At 40.4% G+C, this 24,470-nt stretch overlaps 2 protein-coding genes across 5 annotated transcripts in view; one reads left to right on the top strand and one right to left on the bottom strand.

Moving 5' to 3' along the window:
- pax9 (paired box 9) overlaps window positions 1-12,975 on the bottom strand; it is a 16,619-nt gene extending 3,644 nt beyond the window's left edge. Inside the window, 5 exon segments of the mRNA XM_034675634.1 lie at window positions 2,331-2,381; window positions 2,384-2,472; window positions 4,284-4,898; window positions 5,545-5,658; window positions 12,695-12,975. Coding sequence (XP_034531525.1) covers window positions 2,331-2,381; window positions 2,384-2,472; window positions 4,284-4,898; window positions 5,545-5,548 — 759 coding nt within the window. The 5' untranslated portion in view covers window positions 5,549-5,658; window positions 12,695-12,975.
- nkx2.9 (NK2 transcription factor related, locus 9 (Drosophila)) lies at window positions 8,237-24,470 on the top strand. Of its 4 annotated transcripts, XM_034675633.1 has the most exons (10): window positions 8,237-8,563; window positions 8,977-9,058; window positions 9,127-9,274; window positions 13,079-13,180; window positions 14,153-14,316; window positions 14,401-14,541; window positions 14,635-14,742; window positions 15,149-15,240; window positions 22,789-23,033; window positions 23,480-24,470. In XM_034675633.1, exons 7-10 carry the CDS (start codon window positions 14,701-14,703, stop codon window positions 24,040-24,042), a joined length of 942 nt encoding a protein of 313 aa, XP_034531524.1. In that variant the 5' UTR covers window positions 8,237-8,563; window positions 8,977-9,058; window positions 9,127-9,274; window positions 13,079-13,180; window positions 14,153-14,316; window positions 14,401-14,541; window positions 14,635-14,700; the 3' UTR covers window positions 24,043-24,470. The 4 variants fall into 4 exon arrangements, with proteins under 4 accessions (XP_034531524.1, XP_034531522.1, XP_034531521.1 ...); XM_034675631.1 differs by lacking the exons at window positions 8,237-8,563; window positions 8,977-9,058; window positions 9,127-9,274; window positions 13,079-13,180 and adding an exon at window positions 13,187-13,385; XM_034675630.1 differs by lacking the exons at window positions 8,237-8,563; window positions 8,977-9,058; window positions 9,127-9,274; window positions 13,079-13,180 and adding an exon at window positions 13,187-13,385 and having other exon boundaries at window positions 14,127-14,316.

Below are 24,470 nucleotides of genomic sequence, written 5' to 3'. Positions count from 1 at the left end.
CAACACACACACTCACACACAGCTACAGTACATATACATGTACAGTAATGTACACTGTATATACATCCAAACACACTCACAGTATAAATACAAAGTAACAGGAAACACCTTTCAGAATAAAGCACTGCACTATAAGAGCTCTAACTACCTGTAACTTATCAAGGACCACAGAGCTGTGTGACATCATGTCAACACAGTGTTAGAGGTTTACAAAAGAAGGATGGGTTGAAGGCAGAGATCTAAAATCGGACTGCAGCATTTGTGTGGATGAAGCTTTAATTCTGCCCTCTCTTTCTCTCGTCATATTAAGAAGTGTTAAATAAAGGCTGACTAAATATGATGTTAAACTATAGCTAATGAACAATATTTAAATATTAAAATTGGGAGATATTTTATTGATTGTTCACTGTAAATGTTAAAATATATATTCCTTTGAAATAATTAGCATATCGTACTTTAAAAAATGTGACACATGATTTTGCCTCACTGACAATTTAAAAAACTAAATAATTTAAAACTCTTATTATGTCAAATTAAGAAATATATATGTTTATTTTACTTTTCTAATCGAAATATTTCGTTTTGAATCCCTACATGGAAGTTTTAAATATAAGGTATAAAGCATGATGTTGATCCCCCGAATAAACCGTTTAATGTTTGAATATTCAGCTTCACATTAAAGAGCGGGGACGGATACATGTTTATAAAAATAAATATTTGTGAAGTGTTCCTAGTTTTTCAATCGAAATATGAACCGAATCACCTCCAAACCGCCGCGCTCACTGCTTGCTCGTACTTTAGCTTTAAATCTTTTTAATGATAGTCTTTTTCTTCTTCTTCTTCTTCTTCGAAGTCCAGAAAAAAATGGAGAGTCCCATGGGTGCTTCTGCCCTCCGAGCAGCGCCAACAGGCCACATAACTGCAGCGTCTGGCCTTGTGACGGAAACAGCTCTGCTTTTACAAAAATAAAATGACCTATAGAAGTTTTATTTTGGTAGTCCTGTATGAATGAGCTTCAAACTGACAGTGCGCGTAAAAAAAATTCAAATGAGCTGAAACTCAGACTACATTTTAAATTCAGCACAACTGGTGACTGACATTTCTGTTCCACTTTGTGTCACTAACAAATAAAAGCAGATCATTTAACATCAGAGCTCAGCACGCAGGCTGCTGTGCAGTCTTTGCTCCATGCTTAGTTTTTTTTTCCTGCAGTAATTTATTGACTTGTTATTTTCTACATTTAATGGCTCACTTGTGTCTTTTTCGAGCTGTCAGGCTCAGACAGATCACTGTGTCCGCTTTGTGCTGGAGCCTCTGCTAATCTCACAATTAGAGCTGGGAGCATGATAAAAGGACAAAACAATAACGCGATGTCATATTGTTTTTGTCTGTAACGAGGATGAGGCGACCTGTCAAAATAAGCGAAACAAGCACACGCGCAGAAACGTGGTGTCATCATGGTCCCTTAAAAATAAAGGCCTTGAAAATATGAATAGATTTAGAAAAGATGACAGACATTAAAATAACCCAAATGTGGACTCGTTATAAATTAAGAAAACTTAATAATTCATTATAATATGAATGTTTGGTACTCTGCGTGAAAATCGGCGCCTATGAATGTATGTTCGCTGCTTTTTCGGAACATGACACGTCCATTATCGACTCTGTTTCATAATAAAAGTCACGAAGTAGGCCTGCCAGACAACTATTTAAATATTTAAATATATCAGACTACGTATTATCTCGCTGCAGACCTTATGTTACGCAGTGGTCAGTGCCTCTTTAATGCATTTTAAAGGGATGGCTCAAAGCTTGCATGCATGGACCAAAACTCTGAAACCAAACTACTTAACACGGTAGGCCTGTTCTGCTACATAACCCAAACAGGAAACTGAAAACAGACTGTGCGTTAGTGCATTTTGACTATTTTTAATCGCAATCCAATTCCTAAGTGTTAAAACTCGCTACAATCGTTTTTGAGAAGCCACCAATTCGAGCTGGAAAACGTCAATGAAAAGAGGAGCTAGGCGAGCCAAAACTCTTTACGAAATAATTTACACTCAGATTATTAAAGAAACATTGACCATACAGGAGCCACAGAAGTGCGCCTTGTGCAGCCAAAATTAAGAAATAGTAGTGCATTAAAGTGATACAGCCAGCAGAAGGGAAGCGTTAATGCTGCAACAGGGGGAAATTTCCAAACCAAGTCATTATTAAAATTTTATAAAATTAGCTAAATTCAGCTCAAACAGATTGTCAGAAGTTTGGACAAACTCGTTTCACTTTTGTTGAAGTTACAAAAAAAAAAGAGGTGTCCTTATTTTTTTTACCTGTGTGTATTTTGCTTCAGATTCTAAATACGGTTTATCCACGCCATTGACTATAGTGCATAGCTTGCTGGAGGGAAATTAGTCCTGTTTATAGCGCTCCATTCCTCTAGTTTGGTGCTTGGAAAGGATGGACTGTCACTAACTGGGGGGTAAAGGAGAAAGAGAGGAGAGAAAAGAGGGAAGTCAGAGGGGAGATCTTCAGATTAAGAGAAAAAAAAGGAACAGCACAGGCCGCTGCTGCTCGTGCACTCATCAGGCCCAGATTAGCCAGGCTGCACGAGACCATTAACCCGGTGACATTGCACACTGCGGCACGATTATGTGTCAGGTTTTACGCACAATTGTTGCATATCAATGCGCTTTTTTCGTGCGTAAAGTTTGTATGAAACGCTTAAAATCATCGATAATTTCTCACAAAAAAACACAGTTATCAGTTTATGACAAAGTGTAATTAAAACATGAAACTTAAAGAGTGAAATATTTACTTGAATAAAAGTTTTAGATACTCTCTTGTTGGAATCATGTTGTTTAACTATTAATCCCAAAAGGCCTTGACTTTTCTATTCGGAATAAAAATAAGTTAAAACAACATTTTAAAAATATAGGTGAAATTATATTCCTTCACGTGCCTCCATGTAAACGTGTTTAGACTGAATCGTTGAAGCACATATTGAGGCCCAGTTGGAGATTGCGCGGCTCTCCGGTGGGTCAGGGACATTTTAAACCCAGCATAACGTCTTCCTGTGTGGGACAAATTAGATTTACGCACAACGTCCCCCTCCTTATGCGAGTGATGGATCTGATATTCACAGTCCCCAACGTATACACCGAGAATAGCGTGTAATATGCTGACATTCTAGTGAAGAGATTTGATTTCGTGCGTTTTTTGGACTGTATATTCATTTTAGTCATCGAGCCCACATAAGCGTAAAATTATGGAACAGTTTGGGATATTAATCCCACACACACTGTCTTGATTTTAGGCGCCATGTTCCATGAAATACAGATTCATTTAAATAAATAATCTATTTAAATCGCTTGGTTGCAAATAAGCTTTCATCCGTCTAAATAACACTTAAAATCTGCAACAAACATCTGCTAAAAATATAGAGATACATAAATTGTTTAAAAAGGCAGCCTGATGTTTGTGGATATCTGCCCTACATTGACCTACTCCAGGTTTTCTCGTGGCCGTGGAAGTGGAGAGCAACAATGAATCCTGACAGCTAGGCCTGCTTTTCTGCAGGACTGACAGCGCTTCCCCCTCCTGCTTCTGGAAAACAAGCTCTCAGAAAATCCCTTTCACAACACCGAGCCGACCATTAACACTGATTTATGCCGGATCCTGTTTCACTGTTTCCAAAACAGTTGTGGTCTCGTTGAGTGCGAGCCAAAGCTATGAGGGCCTCTATACCTGCATGTGAACGACACACATCACACATGCAGTAAGACAAATAAGAACAACACGTCTAATAAGAGCCGTTTTCTCTGCCTGCTGCACAAAATGTCTGGCTGCAGCTCATGGCAAACATTCAGCACACTTCATTCTGATGCACTTCATCTCACCGCCTTTCCCCTCCGCTGTCCCTCTAATATTCCACATCCGCCGCTTAATTATTACTGCAAGCCGGACCATCTGTTTCTGACCTAACCTGCCTCCCTCTCAAATCAATATCAGCAGGCAGGTCAAGCTCTCCCTCCACAGAGGCCTGTGAGTTGAAAATGCTAAAGAGTTACTTTAAGAGGCCTGCAACAGCCTCAAAGTGAAATAGAAACCCACTTTCTCTCCAAACACACACACACACACACACACACACACACACACACACACACACACACACACACACACACACACACACACATTCTCGCTCTTGCGCGCAAAACCCCTTCAGAAAAGTGTTTAAATGTAGTGCAATAAACAAATGCAACCGCCCTCCGTGCAGGCATGCTTACTTTGTTGCTCTGTAATAGACCGTATCCCCAGAATATCTGTTACGGAGTGCGACGAGGGCCATATCCTGTGCATGGCCATGTGTCCAGGGAGGGTGGGCATGCCGGGGGGAGTGGGCACTTTGGAGGTCGGATAAGAGTATAAGTGGTTGTAGGGTATCGTTGGTTGGGGTGGCGGATGCGGCCCCTGCTTGCCGGACTCGTACTGGCTCTGCTGGGTCAGATTCCCGATCTTGTTGCGCAGGATCCGGCTGATGGAGCTGACGGAGGGCAGGTTGAACTTGTCGCACACCCCATCTGCGAGTAGCCTGTCCCGGATCTCCCAGGCAAAAATTCCCGGGTCTCTCTGCTTGTATGTCCGTATGTGTTTAACCACGGTGGGTGTGGTGACCCTCGGCTTGCTGCCTCCGATGGCCCCCGGGAGGATGGAGCCGGTCTCGTTGTATCGGGCCAAGATCTTGCTGACGCAGCCGTGGGAGACGCGCAGCTGCCTGCTGATGTCACAAGGTCGAATCCCGAGCTGGGCCAGCTCCACGATCCGGAGCCGGATGGCGTTGGGAAGCGGCCTGCCGTTCACGAAAACCCCACCGAGTTGGTTCACCTCACCGAAGGCAGGCTCTGGTATCAAAAACAAACACACACAAAGGCAGAACAATGAGACAGCGATTAGGTAACCAACGCAGGGCCCACCACAGGCTGCTCAAACCCGGGTTAAACCATGCTCGTTAGGCCTAAAATTACTCATACACAAATATACAATCAAATAAGGCTAATAAATGACCTATTAAACCACCAGGTTTTAATCTCATTATTTTCAGTTCTTATCATTTATATGAGCACTTTGTGACCAACACTTTTTAAAGAGTCTTAAAAGTTTATTTTTAATAAGCCACCTTTACGCAGAGCGCTTTTTAGCTGTTATTGTTTCGCAATTAAAGAGTCAAGTCTAAAACACCAAATTATCACACGACTTAAATATAATGTTTGACTCCAAAGTAGCAGTCCATAGCTGACTGATAGCTGTCGAGGCACAGGGTAAACTTCGCGCGGATGTTCAGTGGTCAACTCCAAAACTCGTGCGTAATAGACACATGGAATAACTCAGTCTGCCGGTCCCTTCCCACCAGATCAGCAATAAATCTGAGCCGTCAAAACATCTCACTCAGGCGATATCTCGCTAAACTTCTCCCACCTTGGCCGTTGGACTGCTCGCAGCTGCATCCCTGACAAGAAGGGAAAAAAAACAATCCAACTTCGGACTCACCCATCGTGTTAAAGCCGCAAACGAAGAATACGGTGTCCGGTGTGTGCCTCCTGCGTGGGTCCTGCTCCGCGTCCAGCGTGTCCACCGTCCAAAACCGCGTCCAAGGAAACCTTCCTGTGCGATAAGGAACAAGAGGGGCAAAAATCTCGATCTGTTTCCTGACGGCGCTGGAGACAGGCTTACATTTCAATCTGTTGAAATCAGGAGGCTGGACTTCCAGCGCTTCTCTCCCGCTGATTGGCTCAGCTCATCAGTGGCAGTTCAAGAATGCTCAGACACGCTCTCTTATTGGTCCAAAAGTTTGACATGACAAGTCCATGAGATCCCCCCCTCCCTCCCGTCCCCCAGTCCTCCTCCTCGTCCTGCTGTCTCCCATCAGAAAATAGTGGGATACACCTCCATGAATGCGTTTGTTATTGAGACAGATAGAGTGAGTATAATGCCATATCAAGACTTTGGATCAGATTTCTTCTGCTGATATGAAAAAATGATATTAAAAAGCTCAGGCTGGTGACCATCAGAGGCCTTGAAACCTGACCAAATCTTATTATTTGTATTAAACGCACAAACCCAAACCTCTACAATTAAAGCAGGAAAATGTGACTCTTGTTTAATTTATGTTTGTAGTGTTTTGTATGAAAAAAAGATTAAACCTTTCAAAATAAAATAACCCCCAATTTCTGTTATGAAAACAAAAAGGTGGAAACCCTGAGTTTAGGTGGCTTTACGCTTCACTTCACCAGCCTTCATCTTGACCTTTTAAATGGCATCATTAAGGAAATGGGAGGAAATGAATGATTGCTTTTCAGTAATGTAATTTTCAGGGTAATGTTTTGTAAATTGTATCTCAGTGCGCTTGAGGATTATCACTTTATTCTTTCATCTGTCGCCCATGCTTTTAATCCCTCTTTGCGCACCAAGCATCGTCTGCTACACTTTGTAAAATACGGCAACAAATAAATTCTTCACGTGTGTGATATCGTGCTGAAATGACGTGAGCAGAATGCGAAAATGTCTGGCTCTGCATTTTAAAATCCTGCAGATGTATCTCTTCTGCCAATTTTGAATGAAATAGTGTTTTATTTAAAAAAATATATCTATTACGATAAATCCAACTTGAAGTGTTGTTCACAGTCAGCGATTTTCACTTTTCCATCATGGAGCAAAGTTAATTTGCATTAAGCCTCTGCACCGGTCAGGACAAACGTTGCCTTTGTTTGCCAATTACGCACTGCATGCGTAAAGGTATCCAGGGCTCCTCACTGATAAAGAATTAACACGCACGTCTTTAACTTCACATAACTGCATTACAGTCTGACATCTTGCACAGCAGTATATTTTCGGGGAAGACTTCTTACTTTTTGCTTCTGCATACATGCACGCGCTATAGAGAAACTCCTCGTGCAAAAGCAGTAAGGAAGATTTGTTGCTTCCCGACACGAGAAACAAACACACGCCATAACTTTGCGCCTTCACTCTCTCTCTCCCTCTCCCCGGGTTGACACATGCTTTGGGTTTTCTCGTGTAATATTTTAGAAAGGCCACGGCGCATGACTGACCTTCATCTCTGTGCAACCTGGAGGGATCAACGTGCGTGTAAAGATCAAACGGCGCTCGTGCACGGCCGTGCAATTAGGAAATATTGTTGAAAACCCTTCTGCTGACATTAAAACACCGAAGGGGCCAAAATGTACACAAAGTGTTTCTCGGTGTTTGTTGCAGCACACACAGCTCTGCCGGCCTGAGACTGGAAGGAGAAACGTTCTCTCCTACTTTTTCTTGTGTTTAGTTTTCCCACCTTTTCAGGATGGCACAAATCTCTGAAATTACAGATTTCAGCGCGCGCATTAAACCATCAGCAGACGGGCCTTTAACGGAGGTGTAGATGAAAGCGTTTCTGGAGTTATCTCTGTTTACATGATGGATGATGATGGACCCACTGGGGGTCTGAGCTTTGTCATTTTTTCAAATTTACCTCCCAATTGCTGCTCGTGCCCCCACCTGCCCACCCTGCTCCGCTCCCAGGCCACTAATGCGTCAAGGATAATGTTTACCGTGGGGGAACGTGCTCAACTTGTTTCCACTAAGGTTCCTCTGGTGGCTGAAATAACAAAAGGTCAGTGACGAGGGACCAGAGGTCTCTGCAAACTGCTCCATCTTCAGTGTTTAAACTGTGTACCGACACCTTCCTCCTTTTTGTTTGGATTATAATGGATGTCTCCGTGAGGATGAGGCCACAAGCATCATCTGATTGATGACATCATACAACACCTGGAAAATATTTATGTCTCATCGCTGTTTAAAATAAAGAAGTGAGATAGTCATTACATGACGGGAGGCTATGGGCTTTAGCAAATGTTTCGACTCCACATGCTGTGTGAAAATAAGGTGATAGTAAAGCAATATTATTACAGCATTGCACGACATCTCTAAGCTGTAGGACAATATAACAATAATAATAGGCTAATAATAATCAGAATTTGATGATTATAATAATTATAATAATCACAAGATTGATAATAGTAATAATAATAATAATAATATTAAAAAAATAATAATAATAATAAAAATAATCGCGTCGAAATGTAACGCATAAAGCCCTGCTCGCTCGTAATAATAGTTTCCAGACTGCACGGTTGTCACATGCCTGTTGAGCTCGCGAGCCCAGACTCGTCCGTGTCGAATTGAATTGTGCAAACCGGCCGTGAAGGCAACGCATCACTTGTCAGACAAATTGTGTAACGATGGACTCGCCGCTCCGGCTGCAGCTCTCTGCAGGAGACAGAGCGCGCTGACTTCTGGCCTCATCTCACACTGATTCTGACATGTCTGAGCACATTCTGCAGAGTGACATGAGGCCTGTACATCATCATCTGCTGCACACACTGTAGACTAGAGGCTCATTCACGCGAGTCTATTTTGTCTCTTAGAAAAGAATCCACCTGAATTTAACTTTCCTATCAAAGCGCGTCTTTTTTCCTGCAGGTTATTAATTTTCTGAAGACGCAGTTGGCTGATCGTAAGTATTTTTGCTGCTTTAGCTCTGCTACCTCCAAGGTTGATGCGCCAAAAATATGAACGCAGAGTTTACGTCACGCGGCCTCTGCGCCTCTGTAATTTAATGGTTGAGGAACATTATGTAAATAATCAGATTTCAACACATGTACATGTACATCCTGAAGCTGGAGCCTAGAGCCCAGCTTGATAAACGTATTTTTTATTCTTCCAAAAATTCGTCCTGCATTTTACCAAGCGTACTCCCAATTATTCAAACTCAACCCAAATTCACTTTATGATGATTTTTTTTTCTGATTTTCTGATTTAAGATTATTTGAGATGCACATATATCAGGATTAGGATATGGATTGTGATGATTCAGACATGGATTTATTATCTGGTATTAATTCTGTTCCTTGTCTGGTTTGTTTGCAGGTCTGTTGGTGTATTTACCTTCAGAGGATTATATTCAGCAAACAGCTGCACCGTGAAGCTGCTCCATGACCTCGCCGATCGTGTAACCTGTTTATATCACAGCTTTGTTTCATATGAAAGTGTTTGCTTTGCTCATAATTGATCTCACAGGCAGAGCAGCTCCTCAGTGGGTCAAGATGATGGAAGAAACGTGGAGGAACAAATACATGTTTGTGCTGCTGCTTTGCACTATTTTTAACATGCTGACGGATCCAAGAGGAGATGAAAACTAGAAGATGGGCTTCAATTGATTCATCAGGTAAACTTGTCAACTATAAATCATGCAGTGACAATAGAGAGTAAGCAACGCCCTAAAAACTCCTGCACAATAAAGATACACACCTGCATCTTAGCCTTTTTGAAAAATGAAGGCCAATGTCACTAAAATCTGTCTTATCGTGACGCCAAAAATACGCAAATAAATCAAACAGCAGCTCCTTTATTTCTCTCTCGCGGATAGAAAACTACAGTGCCAAAACGATCCAAAGCACTCTGTTGACATGTTCACAGTGTTCAGGATGACTGCCTCGCCCCCCTCAGATATCTCCTTCAAGTGTGAGCAAAACAACACAACCACTTTTTGTTTTTATCCACCAACGAGTGAAGACTTGATGATCTTTTCTCTCTTGTCGCCGCAGTCAGAGGATGCAGAGCAGCTCTGGATGTCAAAGATACCTGTCAGGACTTATTCAGGCTGTGAACGTCGCTTCAAAGAGGCGCGGAGGATTTCAGGATTTCGATAAGATCTATTAAAAAAAGAATAAAGAAGAGTGTGTGTAAACTTTAACATTTACCTCCACGCAACAGACCCACATCCCCCTCCATCTTTTGTGGAGATAATTTGAGATGTTGCTTTTAAATCAAAGTTGACTCAAATCAAACAGACACTTATCTTCCAAAACACCTCCCTTTCTTGTATTGTAGCCTACTCTATATTTCAACCCAGAAAAATAAACCTAGATTTATACACCACCTGCAGCAGAATTATGCAAACCTGCAATGAACTCAGCGCCATGAAAAACAGTGCTCAGCATCTTTTTCCTGTGAAGGAAACAAGATAGAAAATATTTGTACCCCTAAAGGTCAGCATTTTTATATTTATGGGGTTTAATGCCAAGTAATGTTGCAAATAGGTGGATTATGTCTTGATGTATCACATCAATGTAAAAAAAAAAAAAGAAATAATAAATAACATAAAACCCAAGAATTGAATATACAATACTCAAAAACGAAACAAAGGTCAATATGATTAGGATAAAAAATGAATTAGTAAAGGACTGTCCCAGTATATACGACTGGTATCTAAATGAAAGGCCTGTGCATTTTTAGAAGGCAATATTAAAAAGATATTGTTATATACAGAAATACCGTCATGCAACAAGGCGATATATTGTAAAGTATAATGATCGGCTTATACCGTCAAATATATCGTGTTAAAGGCGAGTGTTATAATATACAGTCTGATAAAGTTTTAATATTGAAAATAATTTTATATATAAGGAGAAATACAGTTTGGCATGTATTGCCAAATACCCCTGTGTTTTAAACATTGAGTATCCAGGAAAATGCACTTATATATTATATATATATATATATATATATATATATATATATATAAAAGTCAATTATAGTTTTTGGTAACTTGAGGATAGCCAAATGTAGTAAATCATAGTTTTAGTAGTTATATGCTGGCAAATTAATTAATGTGTAGACAATGGTTAGTTTTTCTTAGTTAAGTATAATAAATGTAGTCAGTTATGGTAAAATGTAGTTTTACTTATTTAAATGTAACCTTAATGCTCCTATACAGTTCCATATAAGTCACAACCCAAACTACAAACCGTCATATTATATTTAGGATTTATTTTGTTGAGTCTGAATCACACTCAGAACTTGTCTCATTTATTTTTAAAAGAGGATGTGAGGAGGAGAAGGAGGATATTCATTCCTCCACCATTCGTTCTGCATCTCAAAGTGCCCCCACAGTCTGCGACCTCTCTGCAGCAGCTCATGAATATTGTTGAGGTTTTGTCTTTTCGGATCATATCTCAGCTATTCGCTGCTCTCTGCGGAAAGTAAGTCAGGCTTTATTTGCAGCACACGTATAAAAACAGACACAAAGTGCTCCACACAAACACGACGAATACAATGCAATAATAATGAGAAAAGAAAACAAAATAGAAGAAACGTCCATACAAACCCTGCACACTGACAGACTGACACAATGCAACGAATCAAAACACAGGACAGGGATACAGATCTCAAAACGGATTTGTTTAAGTCCGGGACATTAAAATATAAACGGAGACACGTGTACAGTAAATAGTTCCGTCTCAAAGTCCCCTAGATTTAACTCAAGGATTGCGCAAAAAAATAAACAATAATCCAAAAATGATAAACATTTCACCCTTTCTGAGATTTCAAATGTCCACAAGGAAACCTCAAAGTAAAAAAAATCAAGACCCCGTTGTGTTGACTCGATAAAGAAAACGTTCTCATCTGTAAATGTTTGGTTAATAACATTGTCGATGCAGGAACAATTAGAGCAAGTCATCCGGAAAGTCCCAAAAATGAGAGCGCTGATTATTATTATTATTATTATTATTATTATTATTATTATTATTATTATTATTATCAGCAGTAGCTTTCATTAGAGCACAGCAGCGCAGATTTGTTTGTGCCATAATCACATCCATGCGCGCTAAATGTCTTGCATCCTGACATCATCAGCTACATGACTTTACATGTGTGTCAGTGGGCCCGAACGCATAACAGAGCTGCTACAAAAAAAAAAAAAAAAAAAAGAAATGAGGAGAACGGAAATGGACTGAGACGCTGTGGCTGTAATCCGTCACCTGAGTCTTCTTTGTGGTCCAAAACAAAAACTAAAAGAGTGCTCAACAGATTTGATATATTCTGCAGGACACGGATGGTGAAGAGTCGAGGAGAAAAGCTGCAGAGAAGTGGTGATGAAGAGGAAAAAAAAAGTTCCCAGTTCTTGTGTAACTGTTCCCATTACGCTCCTGCGGGAAATCGAAGTCCCCCCACTAATGGTTTCTTTCAGGGACTTGGAATGATTTCTTGTTTCACAGTGAGCTGTAGCTCTGTCATTTCATCCCCACTGTCCCCAAATAGAGTGACATCAATGAGACATTCTCGTGCGCAGAGATATCCTGTGTGCGTTTGGAAACAAGGCCCTGCAGTCTGTCACCTGAAGGCACCACTAACCAGGTTATTCAAGCAGCTGTCTGATACACATCATATCAGATAACATGGCGTTGATGTGATCGGTTTTTGGAGGGAATACACTTTTAAAACATCCCACACTGATGTCTTTAACCTCTGCTGCCCAAAAGTTAGTGACACCATTAAATCCTTTTCGCGGGTTAGCTCTTATCCCGGGTTAAAATGGCCCGGTGACTTTAGTGCGGCCTTAATGAGGACGAACGCGGGTTAACGACCTATGTAGCAGTGTTTCAGAGGCCGTGCCTGGGTTTGAGCGGAGAGCGACACAAAGCAACAATATTTACGACACTTTTACGCATACATCACTTTGACATCTGTTCGTCCGGCACCTGGCCCGCATTAGTATCAAATATTTCATTCCGTCCTAATTTGGAGTGCTCTTTGTCCCGGACCATGGACACTTAAAGAAGGGGGTAAAAATGGAGAGTTTTACCTTCAGTGCGCTTTGGGTTTTTTTACGCAGCGTTCCTCTGTGCAGAAAAGTGCAAATGGGGTGTTGATGCAGACCACACCGCCGCGTCCTGTGCACGAGCCGAGGGGCCGTTGAGTCATACCTGGATTGGACTCATATTGAATTTCCTCGCGCACTAAGATCCACAGGGCGCACATACAATCCTGTAATTAGTCAAATTTATGCGCACCAGCGTCAGATTGTTACACAGTGTTATTAGATTACCGCGCGCAGTGTGTTCATTATCATCATTATCATCATAAACAAACCACGTGATCTGATATGTCTTCTTTATTAGCTGGCACAGATAGTGGACTGATATAAGTTAGGATCTTTAGACATTAAAATATAGTTTTTCCTCTAAAGGTAGCTCGTGTGTTTCACGGGCCTGCAGGATTTACCGAGCAGGCCTCCCCTTTCAGACCAGAATGCACCGCGCTGACTCTCCCAGCATGCAAATGGCTCGAGGTGAGGTTCAAATATTTCATCACGAGCTCTAATGATAAGTCTCAGGTTGGTGGAATCTGAAGCACTAGATTTTGGCAGCAGGATCAGGTACAGCGAGGTGAGCTGAGTGCCAATAAAACAGAGGAGGAACATTGAGTACTAGTTAAACGACACGTGATCTGATATCAAACATAGAGGTGATGAGCTGTCCACATGTTTCAGTGAAGTAAGTGAAACCTATTTGTATTTTCACTAGATTTTCTAGGTGTCTGTGAGTCCTCGTGGGTCGCTCCGTCCTCAGAGGGTCACTGGTGCTGCTCAATCAGTCTGAGAGCTCACCAGCTGTTGTTACAAAAGACAGTGGCGCCATCTGGTGGACGTGTAGGACACAAAGGCCAACACTGCAGAGCTCAAAGTATTTTGCAGAAGTATTTAGTGTTGGAATGTTACAAAGTTCATGTGCCACGTTACAAATAAGATGCACTCTCACTTAAATGAAGTATTTACATTATAAACATCTTTATATTCCATTGAGTTCCTGACTCGTTTTGCACCCAGACATCAGATACAGAGCTGATACAACTTCAAAATAAATGCACTTAAATCAATTTGAGGAGTGTTGGACCATTGATTAACAGCTGTTTTGACAGTTTAAGTTATTGTTTATCAAATTGTATATTTATATTTAATCTACATTAAATTAAAAAATAATGGTCTGAGGAGTTGTTTGGAAAAAACGTATACAGCAAAGATTTCACGTTGTGCTCTGGATCATTTTTATAGACGTTTGTTATTCCCTGATAATAACTCTTGCATAATGTAACCATGTCATGTTATAGTGGCTGCATATTTCCTCCTTTCCCATGCTTTGTGCTGAATTCCTGTTTTGCTTAATTAGTTTGTTTTAAACATGCCATGGTTACTTAATGTGTTAAAGGTCTGTATTAATTGGATGTACTTTATGCAGTTGTCTGCATTTGTGTTAATCCACAGCTTTTCTGTAATTTTGACCTCCGCCATGGGACATTGATGCATTTAACGACCACAGCTGAAGTTTGCAAATGTGGAACTACAAACCTGCCCCATGCAGTGAAATCATTAAGGACCTTCGCTGTCAGAATCTGGGTCTGATTTCACTCTCTAATTAAACTGTAACGGTATGATCAACAGAGCAGCTACAGGGATGTTCTTTGCATGGAGTAAATAAATGTTTCTCACCTCACTTGTATTTCTTCTTGAAGTTACTATGAGAGCGACCCCTGTGGATGAAGAAGTAGTCCTTCAACAAAGAGCTGAGGGAGGACCATGATGAGAACTCAGTCAGTTTGAGTGTGTGACCTGCAGAGGGCAACCAAGTATCACACATGGACAACAGTTGAGAGGTAAGAGTCAATGATCAGGGTCCTTCGGTTGAAGTTTTGTTCTCTCAAAGTAAGCAGCAAAATTTTTAGTTTTTAACATTTCTTGCCTCACAGCTGGAAATGACTCACACCTGCCCATAAAGAACACAGAGAGAGGAGAAGGAGGACTGATTTGTTTGGATGGAAGTTTTGATCAACAGCACATTATCAAATCTCAAGGAGGTAAGAAGAGTGAATGTTTAAAGCACTCCTCCTTTTCTTCACATGAAAACATCTGCACATTTATGCTGACCCAATGCACATTGAGTATAGCCTCAGGATTGAATTGTGACATGTCTAAAGTCAGAAGACACATTACTTGTGCAGTATTGTTATTCATACTCTTACTAGACATGTTTAACAAAGATCACGAGGAGCTGCAGGTATTCTTGAGGTCTTTCTCATTCCTAAGATACAGTATAATAAACAGGAAGTGGTTTTATACAGAATGACCATGGAGTTGAGTGAAATATTTCCTGGAAACATTTACTTCACTGAGTATTTATTTATAAGAAAACAGAATAAAAGTTGAGCTCTTATCGTTAAGCACCAGTCCTGAATTGATGTTACTTTGTTTCCCTCTACACAGATGTGTCTGTGGCATCCATATGACGCCTACATTATTCCCGGTGCAGCTTGTATCAACACTGATGGCAACAGCAACTGTGGAAACAGCTCAAGGTAAGTCGTGTTTCATTAGTGTAAATATTTCTTCCTGCCTTAATGCTGAAGGTTGGATATGTTTATGCTTAAGAGCAGTTTAAAGTTACACTTTATTTAAGGAATCACAGTTTATCCTACTCCAACTCCCACTCCTCTACAGTTCACAAGCAAATACTGAACTTTCACTTCACTTCAGTGTTTTTATCATTTAAAGCTGCTGAGAGGAACTTTCTGTTTGTCTGATTTGGCGCCCCCTGTGGTCAAAACAGGATATTTAATCATTTTGCTGATTTTATCCTGTACATGTGTAAGTAGTGTTTTAATAGTTACAAAATCCCATTAGACCCTCTTCAAACAGTAAGATATATTAGTCATTGATCGTGCTGGCTGTGGAAAACTTTCTTTTCCTTAAGTATGCTGTAAATCGTCTGGTATAATACCTACCCAATGGCGGCTGTTCTAGGTATTAAGAACAACCAATATAGTTTAAGCTCTCCCCTGCAATATACAGAGGCTGTGGTCCTCATCACAGCAGTTGCTGGTTCAGTTCCTGGCCAAAACCATTTACTGCATGTCTTCCCGTACCCTCTACTCCTCGTGTTAAGGCAAAACAATGCCTGCGAGATTAGGAATATGCCTGTGAAGGTTCTCAGTTATCCAGGTCATGGTAATATGAAGCTTTTTGGATCAAGCCTCGAACATATAGAGATGATTCATCTTCTTCGTGATGGTCTTGTTTGCTATTTAAACTAATACAGTGACATTGATACATATTTGAGTCTGTTTCATAACCTGTGAAATTCATTTAGTAGTTTCAGATTTATACAATAATTAAAGCCATTTTAAAGACTAAAATAAAATTTAATTCTTCAGTGAAGATTAGTTCCACTAACTTTGAGGAGTTTCACACAGTAATGCATAAATAATAATATTGACCCAGAAAGATATTTAGTGTCAATTTAATATGTTCTGAGAGTTCTGAGAGTCTTGATTCTCATGTTCTGGATTAAAGTAAAAACTGTTGTATCTTTTTTATATTAAAGTAAAAATATACTTCATGACTTTTGGTAACAAGATGGTATTTGTACACTTTGTTACTTTTAGTCAGGCCTAAGTATGTAATCCGAGTTCTTTCAGTACTGTTTTCAAAATCCAGATTAAAATTACACTCATTAATCAAATTAAATAAAAGTAGGGTTTAGATGGAACATTGTGGCTCTTATGTCCACCTTTTTTTTCCTCTCTAAATTAGATTTTACCACATTAAAAAACAAACGTATTTGTGTTGAACTGACGTGAAATTGTATGACAAACAGAATTGGACAAATTAAGAACATAGCTGAGCCTCAGGCTTTTCTAAAACTGGGACAAAATCTCCAACATCTTTTAAAAAAGTGACGTATTCAGCTTTTTTTTCTTTCTCAGTGTGTGACATGTTTTTAGTGCCTTTCCTCTTAATTAGCACTCTCGTACACACTTTGTTTATCTGGTGGGAGAACTCTCTAATGGGATAAATCCTGGCTCTTAAATACCCACATTGTGTCTTAAAGCAGCGTACAAACAGACCTGAGTTCACACACAGCTGCCCCACATGAATCCAGTTTACTGCAGGGAGAGAGATGTAGCTGCCAAGTCTTTATTCCCTGCAGCCCCTCTTCAACATGCTAATGGTATTTACAGGACAGGAGAAGGGAGAGGACACCAGCAGCAGCAGCAGCAGGTGCAGCTGCTAGAGCATCACACTGCTCTGAGGGGAAACAGAGGGGGCATTGTGGGTAGGAGATACTCAGTCAGGGTGAAATCAGATACACATCCTAGGCTTTATCCGTGTTGACTCTTACATTTAACGCCACAACACAGTGACTACAAGTGTAACACGCAGGACAAAGAGGTGGCATGTTTGGTTAAAGCAAAGATATCCAATAAGCTCAGTCAGGTCAAGTGTTTGACAGAAACACTCCCAGTTTATTTCTTCACAGCTGGACTGTTGTGATGACTTCTTTATTTATGATCAGACGTTCGTCTCAGTGGTGCGATGTATCGAGGAGGATGCTTTCACTCACTGGACTCATCCTAAGTTTCTTATGCTTACTAAGATACCTCAGTTTACTCAACACTCTGCTCCTCTTAGTTTGAAGGGTAAATATTTGACTTACTACTCCTCCTGATTTATTTAAGAGCTTTAGTTACTCAGGATTATTACGTAGAGAATGGTCATTGAATAAATCATGTTATGTTATTCCACTCAATGGATTCTGTGCATAAACTGATTAGAGGATGCCAGTTGCAGCATTAATGCTCTATATAAGTTCTGTATAAATTTAGATCATAAGTACGTGTGTGACAGGGTTGGTTCAAACCTTTTTTTGATTATCTGACTCAAGTGAATTCACTTAAGGCCTACAGTCCATGCTGACACCTCAAGTTTGGAAATACAAAAAGTCATGGTGTGAATGAAGAAAGCAGTGAGCTTATCAGACCACAGCCGTGCTGAAGGAGTGCAACACTTCATCTTAATGAATGTACAGGCACAAATATACAGAGGGGGAATTAAGACATCATGCTCTGTGGAATTTGATGTACTATTTTTTTTTATCACAGAGAAAGCATACATTTAGACACATTCAACTTACCCTTACTAGTCTTTTAAAATCTTTAGAACAGTTTGTTAAACCCACAGTCTGTATTTTTTATAGAGTCTTATTACCTAATTTAACAGTTTAAGTGAACATGTTGTCTGGATTTAAATGTATCAGCTTTCCAAGAGTGTGGCACATCACACATATTTATATCCAGACAAATGAAATGAATGCATGACTCCAAAAGGAAAAACATTTGAAAACTCAAGACAAAATCAGAGACATTAACAGGATGCCCCAGTCAGACTGGAACACTTATCAACTGATGCCTGTTGTGATTTTAATGTAGTTCATGAAACCAGGCTTGCAGACACCTCCCCTCAATCCTAAAGTTCTATATCCACCATTATACAGACATACACGTGTTTTTTTTTAATTATCTTAAAATAACTAAGTAGACTTTAACTTTGGACTTTCAGGGATTTCTGAAAAGAAAATTGTAATTCTGAGTTTTTGCATAAACAAAAAACAGAACAACAATACAAAACAATCTTCTCTGCTAAATATATTTTCTGTTTTTTAAAGAAGCAAACATTTCTTAACTTCTTTAAAAGGTATGGCATGCAATTTTTCTCAAGAACAATAATCCAGAAAGTGTTTCCGTTTTCACTGAAAAATCCTCTTTCATTGTCAGTCCAACATTTCCACAAAACATAGATGAGTACATTCTGTTCACAAGCTTCTTTAACTCGGATTTAAAATGAGTCCAGAGAAACGTTTTATCTGAAACAGTTCAAAGTAAGAACAGTCATCTAGTTTGAAACTCTGCACATTTTTATTTTGCACATTAATCAAAAAAAAAAAAAAAAAGCAAAGTAAAGTAATAAACCAATTCCACATGTTTGGTTGTAAGAGTTTTTGAAATTGAACATAGGAGTGAAGGGCTTCATGTTGGATCACAGGCTTGATGTTGATCAGTCTGCAGTGAGGCTCCTCAGCTGCTCCGGGCTGAAATGAATTGAGCTGCTGGATTCAGATCCATGTGAGAAAGAGGAAGGATTGGGGATGAAGAGCTGAACAGCAGAGTAAATATTTGGCCTTGGAGAGCTCTTGGGAGCCACAGAGGAGCCTCTCCGGCTGAAGCCTGCAGGGTGTTAAATAGATTAAGTGTCCGCTGGCTCTTTGTGGACAGAGAAATTCCCGCTCTTTGGACATGACTTCTCTTTGCCTTTGCGTGTTTTTGCTCTCCAGTGGAGTGGCCTCTGCAAACTATCCACTCCAGCAAACCTGCGTACTGTAATCCTCTGCTGTTTGTGCACCGCTGGGAGGCTCTTGTGTAAACAGAAATGATGCTCAAAGCGGGAGCCAGTCTAGTTAAATTTTTGACAGCAAATGAAAGCTTTTAAGTGTTTGTAGAGAGGAAAGAGAAAGCTTGTGCGTAACGTGCGTAAAAGGGTTTCTTTAATTTTGGAGAAATGCGAGATTAAGGCAGATTTGTGTACTTCTGGAGCAGGTCACTGATTTGTTGAACTCTGGAAACCTAAATGGACTTTAATGCATCCTGAATCACACATGTAATATTGCCTGGGACTATAGAGTTGGCGGCAGTAGACGCGGAGCAGTAGATAGTGTCCCAGATCCCATTCAGCTCCATTCAAAACCATGACAACACGGAACAAGCTCGGATTTATCCTGCTAACTTAAAGCACATTGTGCCGGGGCGTCAATCAGGCATTATTGCGGGACTGAACAAATGCAAAATCTTGACTGGAACAAATGCTTCCAACGGGTCTCGGACGCGGGGCTACATTTTCCCCTTTTGTTCCCCTCCTCTGCTTGGCATGTATTTGTGTTCGCTCTCGTCCGACCACCCAGGACGCAGAGCAGGCAGGTCCAGCAGCAACAGCAGCAACAGCAGCAGCTCACTGCGCTCGGCCTCATGCACCGAGCTGAAGTGGATGAGGGCTGGTATCAATATCAAATAACCCCCACATGAGGCTGGATTCACGCTTTGCATTTAATGCGTCTTATATGTGAGGAGACACAAACAGATATCAGACTGTGGACGTCAGTTTAGACAAAGAAGAATTAGACGATTCAGACACGAGGTTAATGAAATTAGAAGGATACAAAATAATAAGCATTAGAAGCCACAGTGACCCCTCTATGTGTCTGTGCTTGAAGCGTGATGGATGATCAACAATTAATCTTGATTACCAATTAATAAAATCTTGTCAGCGGTCACCAATCACTGCTCCAATTTGTCAGCAGCTGGAGAAAGCATGCGTAAAGGAAAATGTAAGGATGAAAAATCTTTATGGTGCAATTCATGTGCCTCATTTTTTACACTTTTACAAACACATTTAAAATTTTAACAATTTTTAAAAACACTTTATAATAAAAACACGTTACAAATGAACTATTATCACAAACGTAGAAACAAATTTTCTCCTAATTAAGGTCCATTTTTATTCTGAAATCTGTGTTTCACCATGTGTTGTTTGATTTTTTTTTATTTATGGAGGACTTGTTTGTATTTATCACCAGCCCCCACTCATCAGTGCCCACAGGCAGAGATTTAAAGTTGTAGAGAAACATAATTAAAAGTCACAAATAACAATAAGTAAAAAAGAAAAAAATAATATTACAATAATAATAATTTTTCAATAAAGAAAAGCACGTGACAAATCCAATTTAAATGTAAAAGTACAACCTCAATTCCTAATAGGTTTTATGCTGTGTAGAATGTTAACATAAAGATAAGGATTTCATGGTTTATAAATCATTTCAACCTTTTATTTGATTGAAAATGCAAAAACAGCAGATCAAATGCTGACTGAGTGTCATTTTTAATAAAAAAATATACACTTGTTTAATTTTTGATGGCAGCAATAAGTTTTATAAAAGTTGTGACCGGGGCATGTTTATCATTGTGCTGTATCACCTCTTCTTTAAACAACACTCTGTAAACACTTGGGAACTAAGGGGTCCAGTTTGGGGGTTTTGAAAGGGAAATGATGTCCCATCCTTGCCTGATAGAGGATTTTAGCTTCTCAACAGCTCGGGGTCTCCTTTGATTCTCCTGTATTTTTCATTTCAGGATATTTCTCATTGGGTGACTAGACAGGACTGCAGGCAGGCCAGTTCAGCACCCAGACTCTTCTACTACACAGCCATGCTTTTGTAATAGGTGCAGAATATGGTTTGGCATTGTCTTGCTGAAAAATTGTTGCCTGGATAGCATTATACTGTATGGTCTTTCAAAAGTATAATATTCAGCATTAATGGGGCCTTCTCAGATATGTAAGCGAGCCATGCCACGGACACTTATGCATCCCCATACCATCACAGAAGCTGACTTCTGAACTGTGCACTGATAACAAGCCGGGTGGTCCCTCTCTTCTTTAGAACGAAGACACGACATCCATGACTTCCGAAACAAATGTCGAGCTTTGGTTTGTCAGACAGTTTTCCACTTCGCCTCAGTCCTTAAACGGGATTGGGCCCAGAGAAGTTGTCTGTGTCTCTGGATCATGTTTATATGGTTTACTTTTTGCATGGTACAGTTATTACCTGCATTTATGGATGCAGTGATGAACTGTGTTCTTTGACAATAGTTGTTTGAAGTGATTTTGAGCCCATGCAGTGATTTCCACTACAGAGTTGTTTCTGTTTTTAATGCAGTGCTGCCTCAGGGCCTGAAAATCATGACCATCCATGTATTGTTTTGGGCCTTGTCCCTTTTTTCACAGAGATTTCTCCAGATTTTTGATATCTTTTATAATATTATAGATGAAGAAATCCCCAATTTGTTGTCTGATTTTACCCCCAGGAACATTGTTGTGAAGTTGTTTAACTTTTTTACTGTTTTGTTGTTCTTGTCCCAACCTTTTTTGAGATGTGTTGCTGGAAACAAATGTAAAATGAGCATAGCCTCTATATATATATATATATATATATATATATATATATATATATATATGACACAATAAAAACAATCAAATTCAACATTTGATATGTTGTCTCTACAATATTTCCATTAATATGGTTTAAATGATTTGCAAAGCATCTTTTTTATCAACATTTTACACAGTATGCAGCTCGTTTTTTAGAATTGGGGTTGTGGATGTTAACCTCTATTTTTTTCTTTGTCATTAAGTAAAATCCTCTCAAAAATCATTCCCAAAACTCTGAAACTAGGATTTGAAACGTTATCAATGTCAAATATTTATTTATTTCCATTAAGCAAAATGTGATTTACAGTAGAGAGGAGTCAGAAATGTATATCCGACATTTTGCTTCATGGAAAACTCATGGAATAAAATATCATAAATCATCCTGATGAGACGAAAAGAATGACTTCCTGTTGCACATTCCTTAAATACGTCAAAGGAGGAAACGTGTGTGAGTCCTTCACCATCCATAAACGTCCAAACTTCTCACGCCTGCAGTTAAAGTTCCTCTAATGGACGCATTAGTTAAACCAACTCTCTGTGGCATCACGCTAATTGCTCACTTTGTATGCAAATGTGTGACACGTTGTTTGGGCTCGAGGAGGGGGGAGGAAAGGGAGGTGTGTGTGTGTGTGTGTGTGTGTGTGTGTGTGTGTGTTTGGGGGGATGTTGATGGGATGGACTGTGTTGTCAGTTGCCACCCAAGACGTGATTCAGCTCTAACAATCACTATTATCTGTTCCCAGTCTGACGATACGGGACGAATCAGTAATGATGACGAGTGTTTCCTTTGCTCTTTGTTGAGGCTCTCAGGGTCTCTCTGTCTCTCGCTCTCTCCCTCTCTCTCTCTCCCTCCTCACCTACCACCATTGGGTGACAGCACTCCATCCTTTCAGGTGGTCAGTGGAGGAGGAGGAGGCTTTATAAGAGGAGCCGCGTTGTGTGTTTGGAGTGCTGTTTGTGTAAACACTGAGCGCACACACCTCTGTTTGGACTGCGCGTAAAGTGGATGCTTCTGTCTCTTCTTTGGATAGCTTTACATTGAGAGTTTACTTACTTTGCGCAAAACAAATCCGGATTTTACGCACGAGGATCGCGATGGCTGCAACGACCAAGTTCAGTTTTTCCGTCCGGAGCATCTTGGACCTGCCGGAGCAGGATGCGGAGGCAGGGCCGCGGTCCTCCCCGGGCTACACCTCCTCCTCCTCGTCCTCCTCGTGCTCCTCCAGCTCACCATACACCTCCTGGATGGACTGCTGCGACCGGAGCCCCTGCATGTGTAAGTGTACAAGCTGATGATGCTGAAACTGTAGAGTGCAAGTTAATGATAAGTCTCCAGCTTCTTTTAATTCTATTTTTTAGCTTTATTTAAAAAAAAAAAAAAGAAAGAAGCTTTTGTTCGTTTCGCTCTTGGAGTGGAGTTCTGGCTAAAACAGCAGCATGAAAAATGTTCACAGAAATCGAGGAACGTCACAATAAGGCTAAAATAAATAAATAAATAAAATAGAATACTTAAAAAAAAATCAATCAATAAATTGATTTAACCACAAAGATCAGATAGATAGATAGATAGATAGATAGATAGATAGATAGATAGATAGATAGATAGATAGATAGATAGAGAGAGCGAGCATTGATTTTACATGAAGGGAACAGAGAGAAAGAAAGCGCCATCTTTCCTCCATCTCCATCCAAAAGTCTAACGTCCATCTTTTATTTCTGCAGCTTCAGATGAAGGCAGTCTCGAGGCCTGCCCGGACTCGACCAAACCAGATGACTCGTCCCCGGACTCAGACCCAGACAGGAGTAAAAAGAGCAAGAAGCGCCGCGTCCTGTTCTCCAAAGCGCAGACTCTGGAGCTGGAGCGGCGCTTCCGGCAGCAGCGCTACCTGTCCGGCCCAGAGAGGGAGCAGCTGGCCCGGCTCCTCTCCCTGACCCCGACCCAGATCAAGATCTGGTTCCAGAACCACCGCTACAAGATGAAGAGAGGACGCGCGGAGGACTTGGAGATCCCTCAGCCTCTACCTCCGCTGCTGCGCCGGGTCGTGGTTCCGATCCTGGTCCGGGATGGGAAACCGTTCCACCCCTGCTTACTGGACACTGAGAAAGGCGGCTGTTTGGCTCCCTCTCAGCCAGTTCATTTCCCCTTAGCTTACCCGCACCTGCAGCACCCTGCCTCCGTCCCTCTGCCTCCCCGGTACCAGCAGCACTTCCCCTCCGCGTCAGCCCCCAGACTCGCCTGGAGAGACTTTTGGAGCGACTCAGTCCACTTAAATTCTTACAAGTGAAGACCTCATGTCTATGCACAAACTCATTTAGAATGGCATCAAATGTTTTCTGAATGTTCAGAGCTACTTAAACATTTACATTCTCACTGTAGAAGGAAGGATATTTTGCACATTTTGTTTTACATTTCTGCGTGTTTTGGTGACTATGAAAATATGATGTTGGGCTTCCATGTGTGGCCTGTAGATGTTGAATTATCCGTTGAGATAATGTATTTTTAAACTTAATATTTGTATAAATAACTTTTGTTAAAGAAGTTGCAGTAGGCTTCAGGCGGAGATAGAAGCAGTAGCAGCAAGGCCTGAATGTTTGAAGAAAATATATTATGTTGTCTTTAAGGAGACTTTTTTTTTAGGATTAAACTGTTTAAACTGTTTCTATCTGTGGAGAAAATTATTAATAAAAAGTTTCACATATATTTGATGATAAA

Source organism: Notolabrus celidotus, chromosome 22, assembly GCF_009762535.1.
Source record: "Notolabrus celidotus isolate fNotCel1 chromosome 22, fNotCel1.pri, whole genome shotgun sequence".
Classification (NCBI taxonomy): domain Eukaryota; kingdom Metazoa; phylum Chordata; class Actinopteri; order Labriformes; family Labridae; genus Notolabrus; species Notolabrus celidotus.
The sequence above is the reverse complement of the archived record's forward strand: the minus strand, read 5'-3'. Positions and strand labels throughout refer to the sequence as shown.

Bases quoted from the DNA above. Each gene is read 5' to 3' on its own strand.
- nkx2.9 (XM_034675633.1), top strand. From the start codon at position 14,701: ATGGAAGTTTTGATCAACAGCACATTATCAAATCTCAAGGAG. The intron at 14,743-15,148 runs GTAAGAAGAGTG...CCCTCTACACAG, and splicing joins CATTATCAAATCTCAAGGAG to ATGTGTCTGTGGCATCCATA. The intron at 15,241-22,788 runs GTAAGTCGTGTT...TTCTTTGGATAG, and splicing joins AACTGTGGAAACAGCTCAAG to CTTTACATTGAGAGTTTACT.